This window comes from Chelonus insularis, unplaced genomic scaffold (genome assembly GCF_013357705.1).
Source record: "Chelonus insularis isolate UGA/USDA-ARS -01 unplaced genomic scaffold, ASM1335770v1 contig_57_pilon, whole genome shotgun sequence".
NCBI lineage: Eukaryota > Metazoa > Arthropoda > Insecta > Hymenoptera > Braconidae > Chelonus > Chelonus insularis.
The window spans coordinates 516,655-541,589 of NW_023276654.1; the positions used below are offsets into that span (position 1 = coordinate 516,655).

At 30.2% G+C, this 24,935-nt stretch overlaps 4 protein-coding genes across 15 annotated transcripts in view; 1 reads left to right on the forward strand and 3 right to left on the reverse strand.

Annotated features, from left to right (window-relative positions):
- EndoA (endophilin-A) overlaps window positions 1-1,301 on the reverse strand; it is an 87,696-nt gene extending 86,395 nt beyond the window's left edge. For 2 of the 3 annotated variants that reach the window (XM_035088970.1, XM_035088972.1), the window contains exon 1: window positions 888-1,301. The gene's annotated coding sequence lies outside the window, so the exon portion shown is untranslated. The remainder of the gene's footprint in view (window positions 1-887) is intronic. The other variant, XM_035088971.1, reaches the window with a different exon arrangement.
- An 8,035-nt stretch (window positions 1,302-9,336) lies between these two features.
- Yod1 (Yod1 deubiquitinase) lies at window positions 9,337-16,668 on the forward strand. 7 transcript variants are annotated; one of them, XM_035088982.1, is made up of 4 exons: window positions 9,337-10,032; window positions 10,098-10,414; window positions 10,501-10,763; window positions 15,975-16,668. In XM_035088982.1, the coding sequence occupies exons 1-3, from the start codon at window positions 9,642-9,644 to the stop codon at window positions 10,717-10,719; spliced, it is 927 nt and encodes a 308-aa protein (XP_034944873.1). In that variant the 5' UTR covers window positions 9,337-9,641; the 3' UTR covers window positions 10,720-10,763; window positions 15,975-16,668. The 7 variants fall into 7 exon arrangements, with proteins under 7 accessions (XP_034944873.1, XP_034944877.1, XP_034944876.1 ...); XM_035088986.1 differs by lacking the exons at window positions 10,501-10,763; window positions 15,975-16,668 and adding exons at window positions 13,097-13,129; window positions 14,338-14,607; XM_035088985.1 differs by lacking the exons at window positions 10,501-10,763; window positions 15,975-16,668 and adding exons at window positions 13,097-13,168; window positions 13,972-14,001.
- LOC118070399 (uncharacterized) lies at window positions 13,595-14,344 on the reverse strand. Its single transcript, XM_035088987.1, has 2 exons — window positions 14,187-14,344; window positions 13,595-14,111 (listed from the first exon to the last, which is right to left on the reverse strand). Exons 1-2 carry the CDS (start codon window positions 14,256-14,258, stop codon window positions 13,668-13,670), a joined length of 516 nt encoding a protein of 171 aa, XP_034944878.1. The 5' UTR covers window positions 14,259-14,344; the 3' UTR covers window positions 13,595-13,667.
- A 202-nt stretch (window positions 16,669-16,870) lies between the features above and the next one.
- The window catches only part of LOC118070375 (uncharacterized), a 97,895-nt gene continuing 89,830 nt past the window's right edge, over window positions 16,871-24,935 (reverse strand). For 3 of the 4 annotated variants that reach the window (XM_035088942.1, XM_035088943.1, XM_035088941.1), the window contains one exon: window positions 16,871-17,358. In XM_035088942.1, coding sequence (XP_034944833.1) covers window positions 16,939-17,358 — 420 coding nt within the window. In that variant the 3' untranslated portion in view covers window positions 16,871-16,938. Of the gene's footprint in view, window positions 18,183-18,254; window positions 18,399-24,935 lie in introns of those variants that run through there. The other variant, XM_035088940.1, reaches the window with a different exon arrangement.

Genomic DNA, 24,935 nt, shown 5'->3' on the forward strand with positions numbered 1-24,935 from the left:
TGATGGAAAATTTGAAATCAAGTTAATGTTATTATGATTGTACAGTACACTTTAAACTTCATTTTGATATAAAATGTACTTGCATCAAAAAATAATTATACTCAAATTGAGTATATTTTGTGTTTGCCGCTAGTATACTTTCTAGCTATCACATTTTTTCTGTCAGTGTATTGACGTTTTTTATTTGTTAAATTGTTTGTTGAATTTAACTGAGTTTGTATTGTGGATTTTAGATTGAGCAATTACAGATTTTTTCCTAATTTACTGTAGCTTCATAGTTATTATTATTAAATATCTAGTAAATATATGTTTTTAATTATTATTAATAATTAATTCAATAAGAAGTAATAATAAATTTGATTGTTTACTATCAAGTTAATTTTTATTCATTTAAATTTTGGCGCCCTAACAGTCATCACTCTGATTTCGATGTGTACGGTTGTGTTCGGACTGAATGTGTTGACTCATTAAATGCTGAGTGTTGAGTTGTCTCGAATTCAAGCGTTGACTCCAACTAACACTTTATACAAAACATAGCGGATTGTCTTACGAACATCATATTGAATTGTATATAACATCAAATGCTTATTCTTTTTTTTTTAATGTACAGAACCGGACATAAATACTCTGTGATTTTCTATAGAAGGGTAAACAGAAATTGTATGTATAACCTTCAAAAAACTAAACAGCATTTATGTCCGGTACTGTATGTTATAACACTGATTAGATCCTGATTGAGTAAATATAATTAAGTCACCTCAAAAAATCTAGCTAAACTCATGGAGGTAATTTTCTCTATATAACTGCTAACGTTACTTTTGTCATCCATGTCTAAACTCCCATGATTCTCATATCGTTAAAAGAAAATACAGTTGCATGTAACTTACCTCAATTGTGTGTTTGATAACTCGATTTACTTCACATGAATTAAAGATATTTACATTCAATTGTTATATGCAAAAATTTTACTACAATCAAGTCTATTAAATGATAGGTATACACTACGCGAAGGTGCTTTAGGGTTATGTGAAAGAAAGAAAGGCCAGTTAGGCTAGAGCGATCAGAATCAAAAACCCCTAGAGAATATTGAAAATATTATAAAAGATTCAGTATTACTATTTCGATATTTAGACCGAATAAATAAATAAAAAACGATAAAAAAACGATTCAACACGATAACAAATATACAACCAAAAACATCATACTATACAATAATAGAATCGTCTCCTCACAAACAGTTAAACTATTATAAAATATCACTTTTAGACAACATGATGAAAAAGTAGTTTTCCCTTGCCCCATGATGCCCAACGCCATAATAAAAAGTTAAGTTGATAAGTTACCAGTAGGGTGCCATAGAGTGTCCCGAATGCCAGAAATGTCTACGGCATCATTGTTAACAGAAATGAAATCCCCTAGCGTTTAAAATATACACTAACTATTATGAAAGTTTTCTTCTACACTCTACATTTGATAAAAAGTATGAAAGTAAAAAATTTCATTTTGTCCAATTGTTACGATAAATAATTGATTGTAATTTGATGAATTAAAAAAAATATATCTTTAATAAATTAGTTATAAATTAATTTTTTTAATGAAAATGATTCATTTTGTCCACATGGCATACACTAGCGCTCCTTTTAACATCTACTGCCGGTAAACTAGATTTCATGAGGTAAGTCAAATACCAACATAAAAAAACTACAAATTATTTTAAACATATTACATAGCAATTTTCTATTTTATTACTTAAATAATTACAAAAATAAATTTAAGACGCTTGGTTGAATTTTGAAAAAAAGAAAACATCTTGAAAATCTAGAAAATATTATTAGAATTACATATTTTTATTTTTTAATCCACTTAATACATGTTAGTTATTAACTTTAACTAATTTGTAAGAATATTGTTTAAAGACATTACCATTTTTAATTAACAATAAAAATAGTTTTTTTAATGTCGAATTTCTAGAACGTTTTAAAATCAAAGAAATTTATAAGAACTTTAAGAAACCTAAAAGAAAAATTTACTAAACCTTTAAATTTTTTAAATAATAAACTGATAAGTGAGAAAAATTAAATTTTTGTCTTAAAAATTCCAAAAGTAGACCAACTAAAAAAACAAATTCTTTGGAGTACTTCTCCACAAATTGAAAATTTCAAAACATGTTTTTTAATTCTCATGTTCAAAATGAAAAAAAAAAAAAAACACTTTTTATTTAGAAAAACAAATTATAGAATTAATTAAGTCGATCAATGTGTTGTGGAACAGCTCTACAGATAGGACACACTAATGCTTGCTCATCTAGCCTCCAGTATCTCCTGTTTTCTGATCCTTATTATTTTTAATCAACAATAAAAATAGTATTTTCGATATTCAATTCCTGGAACACCTACAAATTAGAGAAATCATTGAAACTTTGAGCTGTATATTAAAAAAGAATGATAAACATTCTTATTTTTGTTTCTTATTATTCATAGCACGATATTATACATTGAATTACCAATATCATTACCGTTATTCTGTGATATTATTTGCACGTTTGTAAGTCCATCACCGATTTGTTTTGTGGAGAATGATTTCAATTCATGACTTGCATAAGCCAGAAATTGTATCGAATTTATCATCTGTTTTTCATATAAGTTCCATAATTTTCTTAATTGATTATTAAAAATTATGTTCTCATCTCTCCTTGCTCGTTTAACATCATTACCTATTATTAAAGTCTGATATTCCAACAATATCGTTTGCAAATGATCTTTCATACGTTCTGAAAAACATAAAATAATTTCATCTCCAGGCAATTCCAACAATAAACTTTATGTCCACAAGGTTGCATTATGTGTTCAATTCTGTTCGATGAGCATGCAACGCAGTCGTTGTTTTCTTGATTTTCTATAAGAAAAAATATTCATTGAATTAAAAACAAATTATTTTCTTTAAACATATATCCTTTTCGTCATCAAAAGTCATGCCAATATCAGTGAAAACTAATATACATATAATGTACGTATAACCTTCTAAATTTGTAAAAAAAGTAAATACCAGGATTTAGAAGAAAAAGCAATGTCAAAGTATTGAAAGGAGTAAGAAGAATGACAGTATTGAGCAATAAATAGTAGTGTAGTCAATGATGAAGCGTTTAAGCCTGTGAAAAAAGTATATATTTGGAGAAATCATGAAAAACACTCATAACTGATTCGTATTTTTTACTATTGTAAAATTATTATTATAATGTAATAAAAAATCTTGCCATGTCTGATCTCATTTTGTCTTGGGAGATTTTCTAATAATATTTCGTTAAATACATTATTTTCATTATAAGATATCTCTGGAAGATTTTCATTTAAATCTACTAATTTTACTAAAGAGAAGTCTGAATAAAGTGTTAACCCATTGAATAATATATCTTGTACAATTTGATCGATCAAATTTGATGCAACTGCTAAAAATGTGTTTGTATCTATTAAATTGTTATCAAGTCTTCTCTATGATTCTCTTAAATCAGTTGATTTAGGACAACAGGTTAAAGATGGTGCAGATATATATCTGTTTTCTCCTCTTTCTGTACGATCAAGATCTCGATGAGTTGATTGCACCCATTCAACAATCATTCCACAGAACTTTCAAATATCAGGTGATTCATTACTCTTGATAAAAAGAAATGTTGTTTACTCCAACAGAACTGATCCAATTGGAATGATAGTATTTCACGAAATCTAGAAATCCATTATTCAGTATGACCTCAGTATAGAACTGTACAAATCGATAAATACACGATTTATCTGATTTGCAGGTAATAAGCTCAAGCCTATGAACTTTTTCAATATAATTAAATGATGAGGATTTGTTACATTTATTCCTTGAATATTGTCGGCATAATCCAGTAATATCTGCACATAAAAATGATAACCTTATTATTGTTAATCTAAGAATAAACGAAAAAGAAACGTTTATTACATTTTAAGAAAGATTGAATTATTTGAGAGTGATATACATACCATACAATAAGAAATAAATAGTCCTCGAATTTGAGCCTCGGGAAAATTTGTAGACAATTCATTGTACAATTTTTTATCGAAATTATAAAATACTCGATCAATGGTTATATTATTTGTGAAAAATTTTTCTGAAATATCTGTAGTAATTTCTTGGTATGATACATTATGGGTTTTTTTAATCAGATTCCAACCTATTTGGAAGCTCTGTAAATGAAAAATTCATTAATTTTAAATAAGATATATCACCTTTCTTCGAAGATTAACCATTGCTGGTAAGAACTTACGTGATTTCTGAATGAAATAGTCCATGCAACAAGTTTGGAAAGATCCATATTCGTAGGAATCAATTTTCGAGTCATGTCCACATAGAGATTAGTCCTGATATTGCGTAGTTTGTGGAGTACGCTAGCATCAGTGAAACCAACAGCAATTTTATGTTGATATGATCGAAACGAGCTTAAAAATTCTACCATAATGTTCCCTCTATTATGCATAAATAATTTATTGTAACGCTGTATTTGCACAATGGCGCGAAATGTGAGTAATGATGGTGGTTGAGCTAGAATTTTCTCTTGTCGCCATCGAGTCATAGACGATTGAATTTTATGGAATGGTACTAATGCTGATGCTTCTTGATTCCTTAAAAACATATCAAAAATCAAATTTGTGTTAAAAAATAATTAAAGATAGCAGTTAACTAAAACTTTGAACAAGTTTTTTTGAAAAGTTAAAAAATGATGTTTTAATGATTTCGTTACCATTTGATCCTTTATTTTTTTTATAAATCTAACAACTCTAAAGTTATTAAAAAACAAATTAATTAAATAGTGAAACTCTAATTTCAACGTTTTAGCTTAATTGCTGCTTTATTTATGATACTTAATTAGTTTAAATAAGTATAAATATTTCATGTTAAAACTTTAACGTTATTTTGATTAAAAATATTTTAGAAAAACTTACAGACTGGCGATTTCATTGTAAATATTTCGAATGTTGGTTTAGTCTTCTAACGCAAGCTTGATGTAATTGTTGACGAAAGTTCGAAATTAATTCCGAGTTGCTTTGCTGATGATGATTGTGTTCTTTTATAAGAATACAATGATTGTTCATATCTTTGCACTGACCTCGACGATTCTCTCTTTGATAGAGACTACATCGCCAAAATCTAAAATAATATGAGATGATTATCAAAGAGTAAAATAGAGTAAATAGATCGATAAATGGATATCATCCTGAAGATGGACACATTTTTTAAACATTTTAATGTTTCAATGTATTTTTTATCCTTTAACGAAGATCTTATTAATTGAAAACTGTGAAACGCTTAACGTAAACATTTTTTATATCTATTTATAATAATTTTGTGTCCATCTCCTGGACTTAATTGCCAATTTTTTCATGTATTTACCCTACATTTTTCTAAAAAGACAAAAAATATTAAGACGAATTAGCTAGTTTCCCATACAGTCAAAACGGAAATGAAAGCAAACATACAAAATTAATAGATACTAAATAATTGTGAAATACTTACATAGCATCAACCGTTTGTCGATATCTTACGTATGAATATCCATTGTGAATTTTTCTAATAGGGATTTCACGCTGTGATAACATTTTAAAAATAATGAAAAAATGATTATGAAACTTATTTTTCTTATTAATTATTTACTTTTTCTTGTATCGCGTCCACCAATTTGCCGTAATAATGCCGATCCACCGAACACACTTTTCAGAAAAACAACTGACGAACGATAGTTTGAAACGCTTATTGTTGAATGTGTACAATACGTTTCAAAAATATCTATTCACTGCTGATATGTTGTAGGCTAAGTATACTGATCAACACAATGGATAGATCGAAAAGAAAGACGGTTCAGAAATCTAATTTATGGTGTACACTGTATGTCATCTATATCGTGAAATTTTTAGGTCCACCTCCTTTCTACTGACCAATGAGAAGCTATCTTTCTTGGCTTTAGGAATTAACGCCACGTGACCTTGCTAACTGCCGTTTGATTTTGATCTGTTACCAATTTATTAGCGAGAGAAATAATTTTATAGAATTTATTATACAGTGCTTGTAAAACATCGTGGAGGTTTTTACGTGATAGCTTGTGTAAATAATCAATGTGCTTCTATTTCATTAAGTGATATGCCGAAAATTACATCATTTGCTCATGGACCAAAAATTTCTATTTGTGAGAAGTTGGAAAACAAAATATTCAATGGCTATTGCTATGTTTATTGGAAAGAAGGTGGATTAACAAAGTAAGTGATAATATATTTTTCTTACTTCTTTTAAAAAATGATTTTATTCTTTTCAATTTAAATGAATTCAAAATTAATGAATTGCAGATACGTTGTCTGCAGAAAAAAAACAAATTCATATTGTCCGGGTAGAGGGAAGATTGTAAATGGTCAGTTTTTTATGTTAACTGATCATAATCATGTCCAGGTTAAATCAGTTGATGCTACATATGCATTTGAGAAGGCATTATATACTGCAATCATAAACAACAGGTTGAAATCTGTCAAGTCTGTTTACAATGAAATTAGTTTGCTGTGAGTATAAATTTTCTGATGTATATGTACAAATTAAATTTTCATTTTTATATACAAATGTATTTACACAGAAATTATATATTTTTAGACATCTTGAAGCAGCTACTATAAAAACATGGAAAATTATGGAACCCAGAATGCGTCGTTAGCGAACTCAAGTTCAACCTCCAATACCACAGAATCTCCAACAATATCAAAAGATTTAAGATGATCCTCGCAGGATATTTCTTAGAAAAACCTATGATAAAACAAGTCTGATGCACGTGTCAACTTCAGAATGTGAAGACAAATCTTATGTGACGATTTTTGGTAACAGGACGTTATTACAAATAATTAAAACACCGCAGCTTTTTATGGATGCTACATTTAAAATTGTGCCGAAAAAACCACAAGCCCTTCAGTTCTTTACGATTTTAGCATTAGTGAATAATACTGTAAGTCTTATTACTTTTGAATTAAAAAAACAATAGGTGTTCTAATATAAAAATGTGGAATACATTCAAATTTTGGTATTTCAGGCAATCCCTATTTTTTAGAGTCTAATGGAAAAGAAAAGTAGTTCAGCATATTGTCAAGTTGTAAAATGTTTTACTCTTCTTGTTCCTGATTTGGTACCAAATATTATTATATCGGATTTTGAAGCAGCTCTTTCAATAGTGATTGAAGAAGTATATCCTGGAACGTTGCATAAACGTTGTTTTTTTCACTATTGCCAGGTCAATATACACTGAAAAAATTTCCAATTCAATGCAAGAGAGTTAACTATATATTTTATTTTATTTCTGTTAATTAAATAGGCTCTAATGAAAAAGTGGAAAAAACTTCAGTTATTACCTCTCATCCAGCGATGGAAAATAGGACGGATATTATCAAAAAAATTCTGTGCGTTGGCATTATTACCAGCTGATAAGATTGAAGAAACTTTTCAGTGATTAATTAATAACATACCAGAATCTATAGAAAAACTTTTTGAAAAATTTATCAAATATTATGAACGACAGTGGATAAATAGAATACAGCCTGATCGATTTAGTGTATATGGTATCGATATAAGAACGAACAATTATGCAGAATCATATAATAGGATTCTTCAAGAGAACCTTGAAGTGCATCCATCGATATGGAGCTTTACAGGTATGGAGTAAAAATTTCTAAAAAAAAGTCACAATAGTGGATTTATGTATAATTTTTCTTTTGATGATTAAATTATTCAAGTACATGCTATTTGAAATTATTTTATGTTTTTCAGAACGTATGAAAGATCATTTGCAAACGATATTGTTGGAATATCAGACTTTAATAATAGGTAATGATGTTAAACGAGCAAGGAGAGATGAGAACATAATTTTTAATAATCAATTAAGAAAATTATGGAACTTATATGAAAAACAGATGATAAATTCGATACAATTTCTGGCTTATGCAAGTCATGAATTGAAATCATTCTCCACAAAACAAATCGGTGATGGACTTACAAACGTGCAAATAATATCACAGAATAACGGTAATGATATTGGTAATTCAATGTATAATATCGTGCTATGAATAATAAGAAACAAAAATAAGAATGTTTATCATTCTTTTTTAATATACAGCTCAAAGTTTCAATGATTTCTCTAATTTGTAGGTGTTCCAGGAATTGAATATCGAAAATACTATTTTTATTGTTGATTAAAAATAATAAGGATCAGAAAACAGGAGATACTGGAGGCTAGATGAGCAAGCATTAGTGTGTCCTATCTGTAGAGCTGTTCCACAACACATTGATCGACTTAATTAATTCTATAATTTGTTTTTCTAAATAAAAAGTGTTCATTTTGAACATGAGAATTAAAAAACATGTTTTGAAATTTTCAATTTGTGGAGAAGTACTCCAAAGAATTTGTTTTTTTAGTTGGTCTACTTTTGGAATTTTTAAGACAAAAATTTAATTTTTCTCACTTATCAGTTTATTATTTAAAAAATTTAAAGGTTTAGTAAATTTTTCTTTTAGGTTTCTTAAAGTTCTTATAAATTTCTTTGATTTTAAAACGTTCTAGAAATTCGACATTAAAAAAACTATTTTTATTGTTAATTAAAAATGGTAATGTCTTTAAACAATATTCTTACAAATTAGTTAAAGTTAATAACTAACATGTATTAAGTGGATTAAAAAATAAAAATATGTAATTCTAATAATATTTTCTAGATTTTCAAGATGTTTTCTTTTTTTCAAAATTCAACCAAGCGTCTTAAATTTATTTTTGTAATTATTTAAGTAATAAAATAGAAAATTGCTATGTAATATGTTTAAAATAATTTGTAGTTTTTTTATGTTGGTATTTGACTTACCTCATGAAATCTAGTTTACCGGCAGTAGATGTTAAAAGGAGCGCTAGTGTATGCCATGTGGACAAAATGAATCATTTTCATTAAAAAAATTAATTTATAACTAATTTATTAAAGATATATTTTTTTTAATTCATCAAATTACAATCAATTATTTATCGTAACAATTGGACAAAATGAAATTTTTTACTTTCATACTTTTTATCAAATGTAGAGTGTAGAAGAAAACTTTCATAATAGTTAGTGTATATTTTAAACGCTAGGGGATTTCATTTCTGTTAACAATGATGCCGTAGACATTTCTGGCATTCGGGACACTCTATGGCACCCTTTCCGTTGTTGTCATGTATAAGCACCCTTAGGTCTCCCTCCCTATACCGACTAGCAATATAGGAAGTATTACATATATGCTTTCAGAGACCATTGCTGCGCCACCTGTCGAGAATCGAAAAAATACGATCCTGTGAATGATCACCTGAAATTTTTCTCGCGAAACTGTGTTTTATTTATTCGTTTTTTTACTATAAAATATTTCTTTTTAATATTCCGAACAATAGTATGTACATCGGAAAACAATGATTTACAGTATAAGTACAGTGGTTATTGTGAAATAAATCGTTTTCTCGTTGACGGCTGATGACAGCGGTATCCGCCATGACACCTTTAAAATCTAGTAAAAAATGAGTGCATATCTATATTATTTCTTAGACCAAATTTATAGTAGACGTTCTCGCTGAATCATTTTATACAATGAATACTTTTCTTCTACGGATCAAAACTAAATCTGGTCATCAAATTATCAGCACTTTATTAGCAACTGATACTGTTTATAATCTTAAAGTAAAATTGACTGAATTTACTGGAATTGAATCCAAAGCGCTTCATATTTTATATGGTTTTCCTCCTAAAGTTTTAGAAGTAAGCAATGATACATTAACTTTAAAAGAAGTCGGTATAATGTCTGGAGAAACACTTATAGTTGAAGAAAAATCAGTTTTCAGTGAGTTTTTGAACGATAATATACAATCATCATCACACCTTATTAGTGATGGAAACTCTCATGTTCCTGGAACATTTATAAAAAAAGTGGTTCCTGCTGATAATTCGTGTCTTTTTACAAGTATTGGATATGTTATTGGCGGTAAGTTACGATATTATTCGTTTCAGCGGATGTAATCGTTTCAATAATATAACTAAAAATTGCAGGTAAAATTAACTCCGATTGTTCAAGTTTTATGAGAGAGATTATTGCTAATACTGTCGCAGCTGATCCTGAGGAATATTCAGAAGCTTTATTGAGTAAACCGAATAAAGAATATTGCAAATGGATATTAAAACCCGAGTCATGGGGTGGAGGAATCGAACTTTCTATTTTATCAAAATTTTATGGATTAGAAATTGTAGTTGTTAATAGTGTAAATGGAAATATCAACCGATTTGGTGAAGATCAACATTATGCTCAGCGAGTTTTTTTAATATTCGATGGAATTCATTATGATCCATTATATATGGAATCACCAAATGTAAGTACAAAAAGTTAAATCTATTTAAGTAATATAAGTCGAAGTATGACTGAGACTCTTATTTTGACTTTTTGATCAAATTGAAGAGCGGGCCAGTTCAAACAATATTCCCTACAAATGACAGTGAAATACTTTTAAAAGCAATGGAATTGGCAAAAGAATCTTTTTCTTCTCATCAATATACAGATGTCCAGAAATTTACTCTTAAATGTATGGATTGTAATATTTATTTACGTGGATCATCGGCTGCAAGTCAACATGCAAAACAGTCAGGTCATATGAATTTCGGGGAGATAACGTCTTGAATATCATTTTATTCATTCATGATAAACGTTGTTTTATAACATCAGTGAGTTTATTTGTGATACATAATTAAATTTAAATTTTTAATTTATTATTGTAATTGTAATCCTTTGTCTATCTTATATTGTTAACTATGTTTTCGTATAAGTGCCCTTTGAAACAAATAGATTATATGAAATCGTATCAGATTCGATAATGAACTGTAACTTACTTTCGATAAAATTAGATACACGATACATGTTGTAAAGAAATGTTTTTATCTTACATTCGATTCAAAAGTGGTAATTCAAAGAGCTACTGAAATTCATCAATACTTTTTCTTTATTTATAGAAAATGAGTAGTTTTTTTGGGGGCCAGACTACCTTCTAAATATTACGTTACTACAAATAGTAAAAGCATAAAAAGGAAAAATTTTGTGATTTATTGGAGTAGCTCTTTATAATTTATGCAATATACAGGAGAGTAAAATTTTCAATTACGTATAATATTATGTCTTGAAATGTCATTTATATACAATTATAAAGATAAACAATTACACTAATCCAAATTAAATAGTATTTAGATGTTTAGGGCGAGTTCGACCATGGTCAGAGAAAATCGACCTGCATAGAAATGGGCTGTATAGAAATAAGTTTTTCTACACTATTTAAATTTTTTATTACTCCTCCGTCATTGATTGGAAGAGTAATAAAATTTTAAAAAAAGTAAAACTGATTTAACATTTATTTAATATGTATAAATTGCAATAATATGCAATTTAAGTTTATAAGTTTCCAATCTAGAATTTTTTTAACTTCGGCTGAACTGAAAAAAGTATAGAAATTGAGATAACATTAAAAATATGATGTTTTAGTACATGAAATAATTCTTTCTCGTATTAATAGGGTACAAAGTTCTGTCGTAATCAACAACAATTAGTAGAAATTCGTAAAAAAAAGAATAGTTACTCATTTTGCATGTCTCAGAATTAAGGTGGTCGTGCGAACATGACAATAGAAATTTATAATTCATTAATTTCTTAAAAAACTTTCGTTGATTTCTATTAATTACGGTAGACTTTTCGTTCATTCTAATAATAAAAAAAATTATCCTTCATTAATGAAGCCAAGTGTACGTCCCAGCTCGATCGAATGACTGAATCTAAACATGTTTAGACGTGTTTTCACTGGACATAGTTCAACCAAAGAATACAGACCCATAGAAGCCCAGGGCAATAGGATTTAATGTCGCAGTAGAACGCTCAGTACTAACTGCGACCACAGATGTCGCAGCAGTCCAAATGAGTAGGCTGGAGATGGAGTGGCCAGCAGTCGTTGACCAAACGTCAATCGAACCAGTATTGAGTCAGTATGTAGATGAATGTTTGAATTTTTAGGTGATTTAGATAGCAGTAAACAATGATAACATGGATGAAAAAATTCATTAAAGAAACAACTAGGTAAACCACTAATCAGAGCCAGGTTATATTTCCGAAATTCTCGACTATTTCCAATTAGGATATCGCATTTTAAATAATGCAAATTTCGAATAAATGACAATGGAACATGATTTTTTCATCTTTTATAATTGAGAATTTTTTTAATTATCAACATTGAAGAATAAAAAATGGCAAAATTATGAATATCAGTCTGATGTAGAATTCTGTATAATTAAAATATCGAAAAGTCGGAAATCAAGCTCGCAGGCAATTATGAGAGCGTCCATTTTAGGGGAAAAAGTGCTTAAAACATAACTTTTCCATCTTTGAAAATTAATTACTTTGTCAATTATTAAGATTAAGAAATCAAAATTAGCAGAATTATACAAAATAGTCTAATGTATAATTCTGTATAATTAAAATAATGAAAAGCCGCGAATCAAGCTCGCGGCATTAATTATAATCGCAGCATAAAGGACATAAAAAACAATATTTTTTGCAAGAGGACAATAAATTTTAGTGATCTCCAGGTAATAATGTTATATATTCATAATCGGTAATAAAACATCTAAGAGTAGTGCCATAACATAAATTTCACACTATTCGATGTACCACCTAACCTTACTTACTAGATTGTATACATTTTTCTTGTAGACGAAGTCTAATTAACAAAATATTATCAACTCCTGGTAGAGTTTTAAGAGTGAGACTTTTTTCTAAATTCTTATAATTTTTTATGAATAAGCGGGGAGCCTATTCTTTTTATTATCCATCTCAAAAAGTTGAGAAGTCACGAGTACAGTGGTCTATCTTGCGGTAGAGACTATACTACAGGTAGTTTAGTAACTTTAGGTTAATCGGTCATTTCAATAAAAATGGAACCTGTCAGCAGAACATTCACTATTTATCGTTGAAACAAACTAAAAATAAGATTTATTAATTTTGAAATTTTCTTTTCAAGATGGAAATTGAATACTACCGTTTTGAATGGAAGGTCGGTACAGCACCTATGGATAATGAGGAGAACGTGATGGTAACTTTTTTTTCGAATATTTTTTTAATAAAAATTTTTAGGACAATATTAATATCACTAATTTATTCATGTTAGATCGATGATGCTTATAATATCCACTGCATAAAGAAGCATCCATTTTACGTCACAATTGAATTGCCCCGTACACTTATAGGACCTCGACTTATAATCTTCAGTTTGATCAATTCTTTATTACATAGTCAACTCATTGAACGCTGTGAAAAGCATACTAAATCTGATCGATTAACACAATTATGTCATAAAGCACTCCCATTAGTCATACATGAAGATCTTTCTCCGATGCACGTTTACGAAAATCGGACGGAATTTAGAGCTCAAATAGCTAGAATATTAAGTGAACGACGAGAAATGGCGAATTTTCCCGCGATTACAGTCTATTCAAATTGATTTTAGAGATAGCGTACTGGCTGAAAAAATAGTAAAAAACATCTTAAAGGATTTACAAGAATCGGTTGACACCAGAAATGTAGGAACTATGTCAGCTATCAATCAATTCCGTCCGATTTTCGTAAACGTGCATCGGCAGAATATTTATTGGAACGTCTAATTCTTCATTTAATACGCATACCATGAGACTAAATGGTTTTCGAGTACATTTTGATGAACACTTGATGGCAACAGGAATTCCATGTACTTGCTGTTGCGGTGGCAGTATGATTGCAACACTCCCATTCTCGGCATACCTATAAGGGTAATCCGAAGAAAGATCTTCATGTATGACTAATGGGAGTGCTTTATGACATAATTGTGTTAATCGATCAGATTTAGTATGCTTTTCACAGCGTTCAATGAGTTGACTATGTAATAAAGAATTGATCAAACTGAAGATTATAAGTCGAGGTCCTATAAGTGTACGGGGCAATTCAATTGTGACGTAAAATGGATGCTTCTTTATGCAGTGGATATTATAAGCATCATCGATCTAACATGAATAAATTAGTGATATTAATATTGTCCTAAAAATTTTTATTAAAAAAATATTCGAAAAAAAAGTTACCATCACGTTCTCCTCATTATCCATAGGTGCTGTACCGACCTTCCATTCAAAACGGTAGTATTCAATTTCCATCTTGAAAAGAAAATTTCAAAATTAATAAATCTTATTTTTAGTTTGTTTCAACGATAAATAGTGAATGTTCTGCTGACAGGTTCCATTTTTATTGAAATGACCGATTAACCTAAAGTTACTAAACTACCTGTAGTATAGTCTCTACCGCAAGATAGACCACTGTACTCGTGACTTCTCAACTTTTTGAGATGGATAATAAAAAGAATAGGCTCCCCGCTTATTCATAAAAAATTATAAGAATTTAGAAAAAAGTCTCACTCTTAAAACTCTACCAGGAGTTGATAATATTTTGTTAATTAGACTTCGTCTACAAGAAAAATGTATACAATCTAGTAAGTAAGGTTAGGTGGTACATCGAATAGTGTGAAATTTATGTTATGGCACTACTCTTAGATGTTTTATTACCGATTATGAATATATAACATTATTACCTGGAGATCACTAAAATTTATTGTCCTCTTGCAAAAAATATTGTTTTTTATGTCCTTTATGCTGCGATTATAATTAATGCCGCGAGCTTGATTCGCGGCTTTTCATTATTTTAATTATACAGAATTATACATTAGACTATTTTGTATAATTCTGCTAATTTTGATTTCTTAATCTTAATAATTGACAAAGTAATTAATTTTCAAAGATGGAAAAGTTATGTTTTAAGCACTTTTTCCCCTAAAATGGACGCTCTCATAATTGCCTGCGAGCTTGATTTCCGACTTTTCGATATTTTAATTATACAGAATTCTACATCAGACTGATATTCATAATTTTGCCATTTTTTATTCTTCAATGTTGATAATTAAAAAAATTCTCAATTATAAAAGATGAAAAAATCATGTTCCATTGTCATTTATTCGAAATTTGCATTATTTAAAATGCGATATCCTAATTGGAAATAGTCGAGAATTTCGGAAATATAACCTGGCTCTGATTAGTGGTTTACCTAGTTGTTTCTTTAATGAATTTTTTCATCCATGTTATCATTGTTTACTGCTATCTAAATCACCTAAAAATTCAAACATTCATCTACATACTGACTCAATACTGGTTCGATTGACGTTTGGTCAACGACTGCTGGCCACTCCATCTCCAGCCTACTCATTTGGACTGCTGCGACATCTGTGGTCGCAGTTAGTACTGAGCGTTCTACTGCGACATTAAATCCTATTGCCCTGGGCTTCTATGGGTCTGTATTCTTTGGTTCAACAATAGTCGAACTGGACAAATAGGTACTATGGAATTCAGACGTAACCTCGACTGCCCCACCACTAGTGCATGCGCATAAGCACTCAAGACGAGTTACGTCTAAGTTCCATAGTACCTCTTTGTCCAGTTTGACTATACACTACGCGACATTAAGGCTGGGCTGAAGTCACGGAGGCGACTGATTCCCCCTATCTAAATACATTGGATCGTAGGTTTCTAATTTTTCCGATAATTTAGGTTTTTACTTAAAAATTTTGGTCCCAAATTAAAGCTTGTTTTATGATGCAGTGCGCTAGATAGCAATTTCGATTATACAACTTATTTTTTTTATTAAAAAATTAAAGGGAAAATTGAACGATTATGAATTGATTTGCTGCGCTTCAATTCCAAGATAGCCGCTGCAAGGTTATGAAAAGAAATCGTGAATTATTTATTTTCTATCTAATTTCAGCTCTTAAATGTTGTCTAGCGCATTTCTTGCAACATTTCTAAGAATAAAAAAAATTATTTCAGGTAATAAAATTGGATAACTACAAAGAAATTACAAACCTACGGTTGGGATGATTATCATTGGAAATTGGTTCAAATAAGTCCGACTGATGGCAGCACTATGATCACAGTTGACCCCAGCCATCCAGGCTTACCCTAGTAAGCTAAGATAATAAGACGGAGATAGATATATTCTCTGCTCTGTCTCGCTCGGAACAGGTTATTCTGAAATTTGTAAATTTCTTGGTGCCCTAAGGCTCCCTCATTGTAGTGCATCCCTGAAAATTATCATTTTTCGAACGATTTCATTGTTACCTACTCAATTTCAATTGATATCGAGCTTCGGCCTTTCGCCGCACAACGCGAGGGCGTAAAATCAACTCTAGAGATGTGAATTTACCGGTAATAGAAAATTCGGTAATTACCACGTAAAATTACCGGTATCTGACGGTATTCTGACGTCAAAAAATTCTGAATGTAAAATTTACCGTCAAGCCGTCGGTCAGCGTAATTACCGTAAATTACCGGTCATTCGCATCTATATAGATGAATATGATGAGCTTTTTACCGAGGAAATGGCTTGCTTTCGAACTTGCTTGCCAATTTGCTTAAGTTAATTTTGCTTTTTGCACTTGTTAATTTAAAACTAATTAATTATTATAAGATGAAAAAAAAATTTTGTAATTTGTAATAAAAAAAATATTTTACATTTTTGACTGTTAGGACAGAAATAATAAATATATTGAAAATTATTATAAACGTTTATTTAGTTAAGTTTTTGGTACATTTTTTTTTATAAAATAGATAATCCTTCGTTATTACATATTATAAAGAATTTGACTTTTTTAACTTTTATGTAAATTATTTATGAAAAAATAAAACCATATAATCTATAGTTTCTATCAACTAGTAATATCACATAATAATTGACATATTTCATTAGGAAATAACAAGTCTAATACTGATTCAATTCCATCAACATCACTAATTAGTCTTGAGTAAATTCTTCTTCTAAAAATTCAACTTCTTCATGCTCAGCACAAATTTCGCTTATTTCATCCTCTCCTTTATTACTTTCCTCATCTTCTTCCCATTCTTCTTCTGTATTTTTTGGTGAAGGATTAAGTAATTTTAAATTTCTTGCAATGTATGTTATTTTTCCAGCTCTATCGATACTTAACTTATTTCTTTTAGATGAATGAATCCATCCTTGTGTACTAAAGGAACGCTCGGTTGCAGCTGATGTTGCAGGTAAAGTCAATATAGCCACAGCTATTTTGCTCAACGAAGATTTTTGGCAAATACTTTGCCACCATTGACATGCTGAAGTGATTATACTTGCTCGCTTAACGTAGTCGTAACTCCACATACTTGATTCTGACACATAATCTGTTAAATCTTTTAATACCTTACAAATTCCGATAACTTTTTTAATTCCCAAAGCATCAATAACACTTCCTATTTTTTCAGAAATATATAAGGCAGTTTGTGATTCGGTTCCAGTTGGAAATGTTTTGAAAAAAACTGGCGCTGGGGTTGTTACAATAAAATTGATGATTCCTTCTTTGCGAATATTAGACCATGCGTCACATTGCACTCCAACAGTAGTAGCAGATTCAATTTTTTCATTAACCATATTTTGTGTTCTAACGAATACTGAATCTAAAAGATTATTTGATATTTGATTTCTTGATGGCAAATTAAATGAAGGCCGTAATGCGTTAAAAAATTTTAGCCAATATGGATTTTCTGTTATACATAATGGTGTACCAGATGCATAAATCGCTTCTGCAAGTAGTTCTTGTAGAGAATCTTCATCTTTTTTTGACATTTTATCACAAAAACTATCGATTGTATTTTTTTTATAGTTATTGCTACAAACACTTATATTATTTGGTAAATTTTCATTTGAAATCATTGAAGTACTTGCTCTATTGTCTGCTTCATTCAAATCTTCAATAGTAAATGAGTCGTCTGTGCTGTTTAGATGAGAATTATTTCGTTTACGAGGTTTACATGGTTTTAAAAGTTTCCGTAAGTCTTGAGGACAACTTCTACACTCTTTATAAAGATGTTTTCGCATGCGAGTAATGTTTTCTGCATACTTTTTCTTGCAATAGTTACATGAATACGATTTTAATTTTTGGTTAGGTTGCAGAGGTAATGCAGAGAAATGTTTATATATTGATTTGTTCTCCCCCATTGCACCAAGTTCTCAATGAAAATCCTTATCTACAAATTGAATTTTCTTATATTAAATATTATCAGTATTTTTAATAAACAAATAAAAATGAAAATATATACCTGATAGAACAAATAAACAGTTGTATGCCGTTGGGAATTCTAAACTGTGATTGGACATGTATTAACCAATCAGAGATCAGCATTTTTCTGACCGGTATGGTAAAACAGGCTTGGTCATTGACGCGTTTTTTACCGGTAATTTACGGTAAATTTACCCGTCAATTACCGATTCACATCTCTAGTCAACTCCGGGATACTTTCTGACTCCAGCCCAGCCATGGAGAACATAATAAGGAGGCCGCACTGACGTTGGGGAAGTAGGCAAAATACGTATCAAAAAGTCGAGTTGTAGGGTAGTACACAGAAACGCAACAAGCGGCGCTGGCATCAGAAAGCGTCGAAATAAAGAAGAAGAGAGGGCATATAAGGCGGAGCATCATAATTGAGAGGAGGAGGAGCATGAAGACAGAAAGTGGTTCCCTCTGAGGGACCAAAATCGAAGCAAAATGAAAAACTAATAGAATTGAATTCTCTATCGATCTGTGCATATGAAAACGTGTCATTTTTTTCACTTCCATATCTGATGCAGTAGGAATTAAAAAAATATTCGATTCATGTTGGATGCGTGTACGCTCAAACAACATTTTCTAAGTCTCACTGCATCAGTTATGGAAGTGAAGAAAATGACAAGTTATTTTATGTACAGATCGATAGAGAATTCAATTTTTTATCGATTAAAGTTAACTTTTTTTTTTCTTTTGCGAATTTTTCATTGCCAAAAAAGTGCAAAACAAAATTCCTTGAGTATTGTTAGCTACAAACGTATACAGATCGATCTTTAAATAAAATTTATAGATTGTTTATTATCTATTATAGTGTCAAAATATCATTCTTCGTCTTCTGCAAAAGCCCTAAAATCAATTCATAGATAAATCTACATTTCCTTATAGCTACGAATGCTTGCGGAACTCTTTCTTCGCAATTTCATTCCCTATCGATTCTGCTTAACTTTTTTCCTAACTTCTTCAAACATATGAATTTATTTATCTGTATCAAAAACAAATATTTGACAAAATAAAAGATAAATAAACTTTTAAGCAGAAAAATCTACAATTTCAATTATGCATAACTTAAAAGCCAGCGGTCGCGAGTTCAAATCTTAAATGAGCCTTTTTTTCCATTTAATTTTTTTCTCCGTTTCTTTCCATACATTCTTGTTCGAATATAAATATTATTCAACATTTTTTTTCTACATATGAAGTTCTATTTTTCTGTAATTACTTTCTACTGTTATTATATTTGATATGTGAAATATTTATGACATGTATTAAAAATTTCAAATTCTTTTAATGTACTTTAATGATACCTATAACATATAAATCGGTAATAATTTCATTTTTCAAAAACCTGTGCTACTTTATTCCTTTACTGAGAAGATGACGCAAATTGAATTTTTGGAAAGTATGAGAAACTACAATAAGAATTCACAAAATTACATCGAAACTCTTAATGGTCTAGGTAGTTCCAATGATTCGTCGGAATAAGTTGTCTAGGGCAATATCATTACCTCAAAACGAGATCAGGAAAACTCAAAATAGTCCGGTAGACTCGTAATAAAAAGTACTTTCAGAATCTAGAGCAACGATAACCAGAGTAAGCTTAAAGGGAGAGAATAGAAAAGGAATTATTACGTCTTCAGCTTTTTGCACCGTCTACACTTCTTTTAAAAGACAGTCTAAGCACGGACGATCTTCTTTAGGGTAATAAAATTGTTCACGTACTCCAATAAGCAATAAGATTAAACTTAACTTTTTTTTTTTGCGAATTTTTTATTGCAAAAAAAAATGCAAAAAAAAAAATTCCTTAAGCATTGTTAGCTGCAAAAATATAGAGCTCTATCTATAAATACAATTTAGAGATTTTTTCAATAATACATAATAATGTTTTGATGCTATAATAGATGATTAGACAATAAACAGACGTAGGTTGATTAACGAGTAATTATTTCGTAGTTAATTTGTTATTCATAAGCTAAAAAATCCCGAAATTCTATCTATAGATAGACCTTTACATGTTTGTAGCTAACAATATTCGAGGAATTTTTTTTTTTGCAATAAAAAGTTCGCAAAAAAAAAGTTCCTTGAGTATTGTTAGCAATAAGAAAATGTAGATTCATTTATGAATTAATTCTTTTTTTCACTCGACTTCACTTCTCAATACTGATGTCGGATTATTTATATTATTTTAAGAAGTCGTAGAAACCTAAATGAGAATTACAATTATTTGCAGTGCTACTGATTGGATTGTTCGGAGCGGTAATGATGATTTGATGGAATTGTCATATGAACAATTAAAAAATAAACGTCTGTGTTCAGAACATTTTGATGACAGCGCTTTTTATGGAAGTAAGCCGAACGGTTAAGGACGACGATTAATTTGGAATGCACTACCGAAAATGACTCCACTTAATTTGGTATGTACGGATAATTTTAATCGATCTGGAAGCACGAATAATTTTGAAATTCCGCGAAGCATTTCGACGCCGTTCGAAAATATTTTAGTAGATACGGAGTCCGAATCAATAGATATAGAGTCGTCAAATAGCGTGTTGATTTCTAACGATGAATCGGGAGCTAATCAGGATGGCCATCGATCAACGAATATTCAATCATTTGTAAACCAGCATTTCAATTTAGAAGATCGTATTCCTACTCATCGCGAACAAATTTTATTACGTAAAATCGCTCAACTGGAATTAAAATATAATAACGCAAAACAAACAATTAAAAATTTGAAAAAATTACAGAAAACTAATCGTCCTACGCCCGATAGTATCATCAATGACGCTTCTAACTATCTAGATTCTGATCAGCTTATCAGATTAGAAATGCAGTTGAAGCGTTCCGTTTCTTCAAAAACAGAGTGGACGTCAGCCAAAAGACGTTTTGCAGTATCACTGTACTACGGTTCTCCTAAACCATATGTTTTTCTCCGCGATACGATAAAAATCGCATTGCCTTGTCTTAGTACAATTCGGAGATGGGTGAATAATCTCGATATTTTTACCGGCGTTGATGACGAACTATTCAATAGGCTACGCGCGAAAGTCGACACAATGGCAGTGCGAGAACGCGACGCGGTTTTAATGTGGGACGAAATTTCGATTAAGAAGCTTTTAGAATATAACTTAAAGCAGGATATTGTAGAAAGATTTAAACATCTTGGGGAGCTGGGTCGATCGAATAAGCGCGGGAAAAAATCTCTCGTTTTTATGATTCGCGGGTTGACATTCTCGTGGAAGCAACCAGTTGCATATTTTCATTCACACACCGATGTGAAGGGCGAAAATTTAATTATTCTCATTAAATCGTGTATTTCGAAATGTACTGGTGCCGGTATTAATATTAGATCAATGGTTTGTAATCAAGAGTCAAATGATCAAAAAGCCGTGAAGTTACTCAGGATTACCGGAGAAGACCCGTTTATTTTGTGGGAAGATAGGAAAATTTTTTTTAATTGTGATATTCCACATCTATATAGGACTTAAGTGAAAGACACGTTTCCCCTAATAATTGGGATAAAATGCGCGTATCACTAGCAACGCAAATTTTCAGTGCGAGTGTAGATGCGGCTTTAAAAACGGAGTTTCAAGCCTTATCATTAAGTAAGCCTAATTGGATAGCAACCGCGAGTTTTGTAAAACATATGAATGATATGTTTGATTGCCTTAATGCAAAGTCCGTTAAAGATAGAAATCCATTACGACGCGAAATTTCATTTCAGTCTCTTCAAGTACAAAATTTTATTGATAAATCATTAGAATGGATTAATACGTGGGAATATGCAGATAATCAGCGTGATTTACCGGCGTCCTTTTCAGGATTAAAATTGTCATTAAATTAAATTACGTTACTTTCACGAGATGTTCTTCATGGTGGTCAATCCTATTTATTAACGTCACGCCACAATCAAGATTGTTTAGAGAATTAATTCGGCACTTTACGTCGTCATTTGGACAATAACACAAATCCATCTTCAATGCAATTCCGGCATAACTTACAATATAGCATGATTACTAGATTAATGTCAACCCTCGATGATTCTAACTGCATTAATGATGAAGGTAGAGATTTAAATATATTTTCTAAAAATTTTTTCGTAGATGAGATCAATCATAGAAAAATCCACGAAATAGATAAAGAGAAAGATTACCAAATTGACAGCGATAGGGACGATGAAACTGATATTGATACGGACGATGGGGAAATGATAGAAGCTTTCTTCGAAAATGAGAACGATGATAGTGATGATAGAGAAGATCAGATAATAGAACTTTCAATACCAAACTTAGAATTTTGCGCGGTTAATTACGTTGCGGGTTACTTACTGAATCGGCTATTCAGAAAATTTGAATGCGAACAGTGCAATAAAATTTTCGTTCAAAGTAATGACAAATTGACGGATAACACAGAATTGTTGATTTTTTGGTAAGCATATGATACATTAAATAGTAAAAATTTCGTGCATTTAGTTGTACCTTCTGATAGGTTTTATAAAATGATTCAGAAAGCATACAATATATTTACGATCGAATTTCCTAAAATAATTTATTTAGAGAACATCGCGAATATTCTTAAGCAAAAAATTCGTTTTAGAATCGAAGAAATTGATAGAAATTGTTGGCAAGAACCGTGTGAAGAACATCGCGATTTCATAGTTCATTTATTCGTTCGAACATTTATATTTTAAAATTTAAAGTGGATGAATCGAGAAGAAGAATTAAATTTAAAAAAACGGAAGAATGGGGAAAAAACCGATAACCAGCAAAATTCAAAATTGAGAAGAGTCGTGAGTAAGTAGTGCAATTCAAAGATAAATTGTCATAAATAAGATAAATTAGTATAATAATTATAAGTAGTTGATATGTACTAATTATAAGTATTAAAAAAAAACCAAAAAAAAAATAGATTTAATTTACATGTAATATTAGATTAAATTTTAATATAGTTTTACTTTTTGCAGCTCATGTGATTTGTGCTGAAGATCTCTCATATTACGGATGATAGCATCAACAACACATGGGCCATATTTAATGTTAACTTTTATTTAAGATAAGTAATTAATAGGATATCCCATTTTTCATAATTCCATAATCTTTTGATCCCGGCCTTAAATACCTATCCCCCCTGGTGAATGATGTCTATTACCTTCTCGCGGTATTCACTGAGTAGCATCAGATAAAAAAAAATTCGAACAGTTCAGAAAGTAATATACAAGAAATATTGCAATAAAATGTAAAACATGTCATTACAAACTCTTTATCTGGTGCTAGCTAAGTATAGACAAATCAAAGTAGCGTATTAATTTATTTAATTACATCAATGTCATGATGAAAACAATTTTTAGTACTGGTATTAAAATGACTGTTCTCAACCCTACTATTATAAGTACAACAGAATAAAATAAAGGTAATTGAAAAACTTGGACATAGTACTTCATGTACTAATTATTATCGATGTTACCCCTAACAACTAATGCGATGGAACCGCGTTGAAAATTGAATATTAGAGTGAGCTTATATACTCTAAAAATATTTTTTTCAATTATTTTTAAATTCATGAATGAATTTTAGAAATTTTTGAGATACTTAGAAGTATAAAAATTCGCAAAAAATTAAAAAATAAGTTTGTGACTAGGTGCCGCAGAACTTAGAAAATATTTTCGAAGCATACACGCACGCTCCGAGATTTATTTTATATTCCAAGTTCAGCGGCACCCGGTATTAAGACACAAAAATGTCAGAATTCAATACAGGTTTTTATATATACAGATCGATAGAGAATTAAATTTCCTATCGATTAAACACAACTTATTTTTTCATTTTTTGCGAATTTTTATACGTAGGAAAATGGCATAAAAAAAAAAGTTTCAAGCATTGTTAGGTATTGAAAGATGCAGATTTACTTATAAATGAATTTTTAAAATTTTTTAGATACTCAGAAGTATTGTTTTCACGATACAATGAAATATAATGTAATGATTGTTCATTTAGTATTAAAAAGTAATTATTACGTAATTACGAGATTGTGCAAAAATTTCAAGAGAATTGAATTTCCTATCGATCTGTATATATAAAAACTGGTACTGAATTTTGACATTTTTGTGTCTTAAGACTGGGTGCAATGGAACTTGGAATAAAAAATAAATCTCGGAGCGTGCGTGTATGCTTTGAAAATATTTTTCAAGTTCCGCGGATATAAAATCTACCTCAATTTTTACCGAGGTGAAAAAAAAATTATTTGTGCAAAGAAGTCTCTTCTATTTCTATTCCTATCTTTATAACAATTTTTATGACTGCGTTGTTTTTATTACTCGACCTTTTTTTTGCCTACAGGGGCTCTACAATCCCCTTAATTCGTTATTGTATTTTTTCTCTTACACTTTCTGAAGAAGTGTGCTGTCTCAGTCGCTTCCCTGGTTTTTAATACCGCTGCTTCTTCGTGTGAGTGAAATAGAGATGTGTAGCACACATTTATAGTTTTTGGTACACTTAACTGGTGTAATATATTTGTGCTCACATGTAGAGCGAAAATTTTTTTAGTCCAATGAAGGGATGGCCGAAACCACCATTTTGCGGAAAAAGAATGAAACCAACGCGAAAATGTTCATAAAAGTCGTAGGAATATTATTGTAAAAAGTCAGCATCCTAAACGTAAAGGAACCCTTGCAAAAAAATTGCGA

Bases quoted from the DNA above. Each gene is read 5' to 3' on its own strand.
- Yod1 (XM_035088982.1), top strand. From the start codon at position 9,642: ATGAATACTTTTCTTCTACGGATCAAAACTAAATCTGGTCATCAAATT. The intron at 10,033-10,097 runs GTAAGTTACGAT...TAAAAATTGCAG, and splicing joins TATTGGATATGTTATTGGCG to GTAAAATTAACTCCGATTGT. The intron at 10,415-10,500 runs GTAAGTACAAAA...ATCAAATTGAAG, and splicing joins TATATATGGAATCACCAAAT to AGCGGGCCAGTTCAAACAAT.
- LOC118070399 (XM_035088987.1), bottom strand. From the start codon at position 14,258: ATGGAAATTGAATACTACCGTTTTGAATGGAAGGTCGGTACAGCACCT. The intron at 14,112-14,186 runs GTAACTTTTTTT...TATTCATGTTAG, and splicing joins ATAATGAGGAGAACGTGATG to ATCGATGATGCTTATAATAT.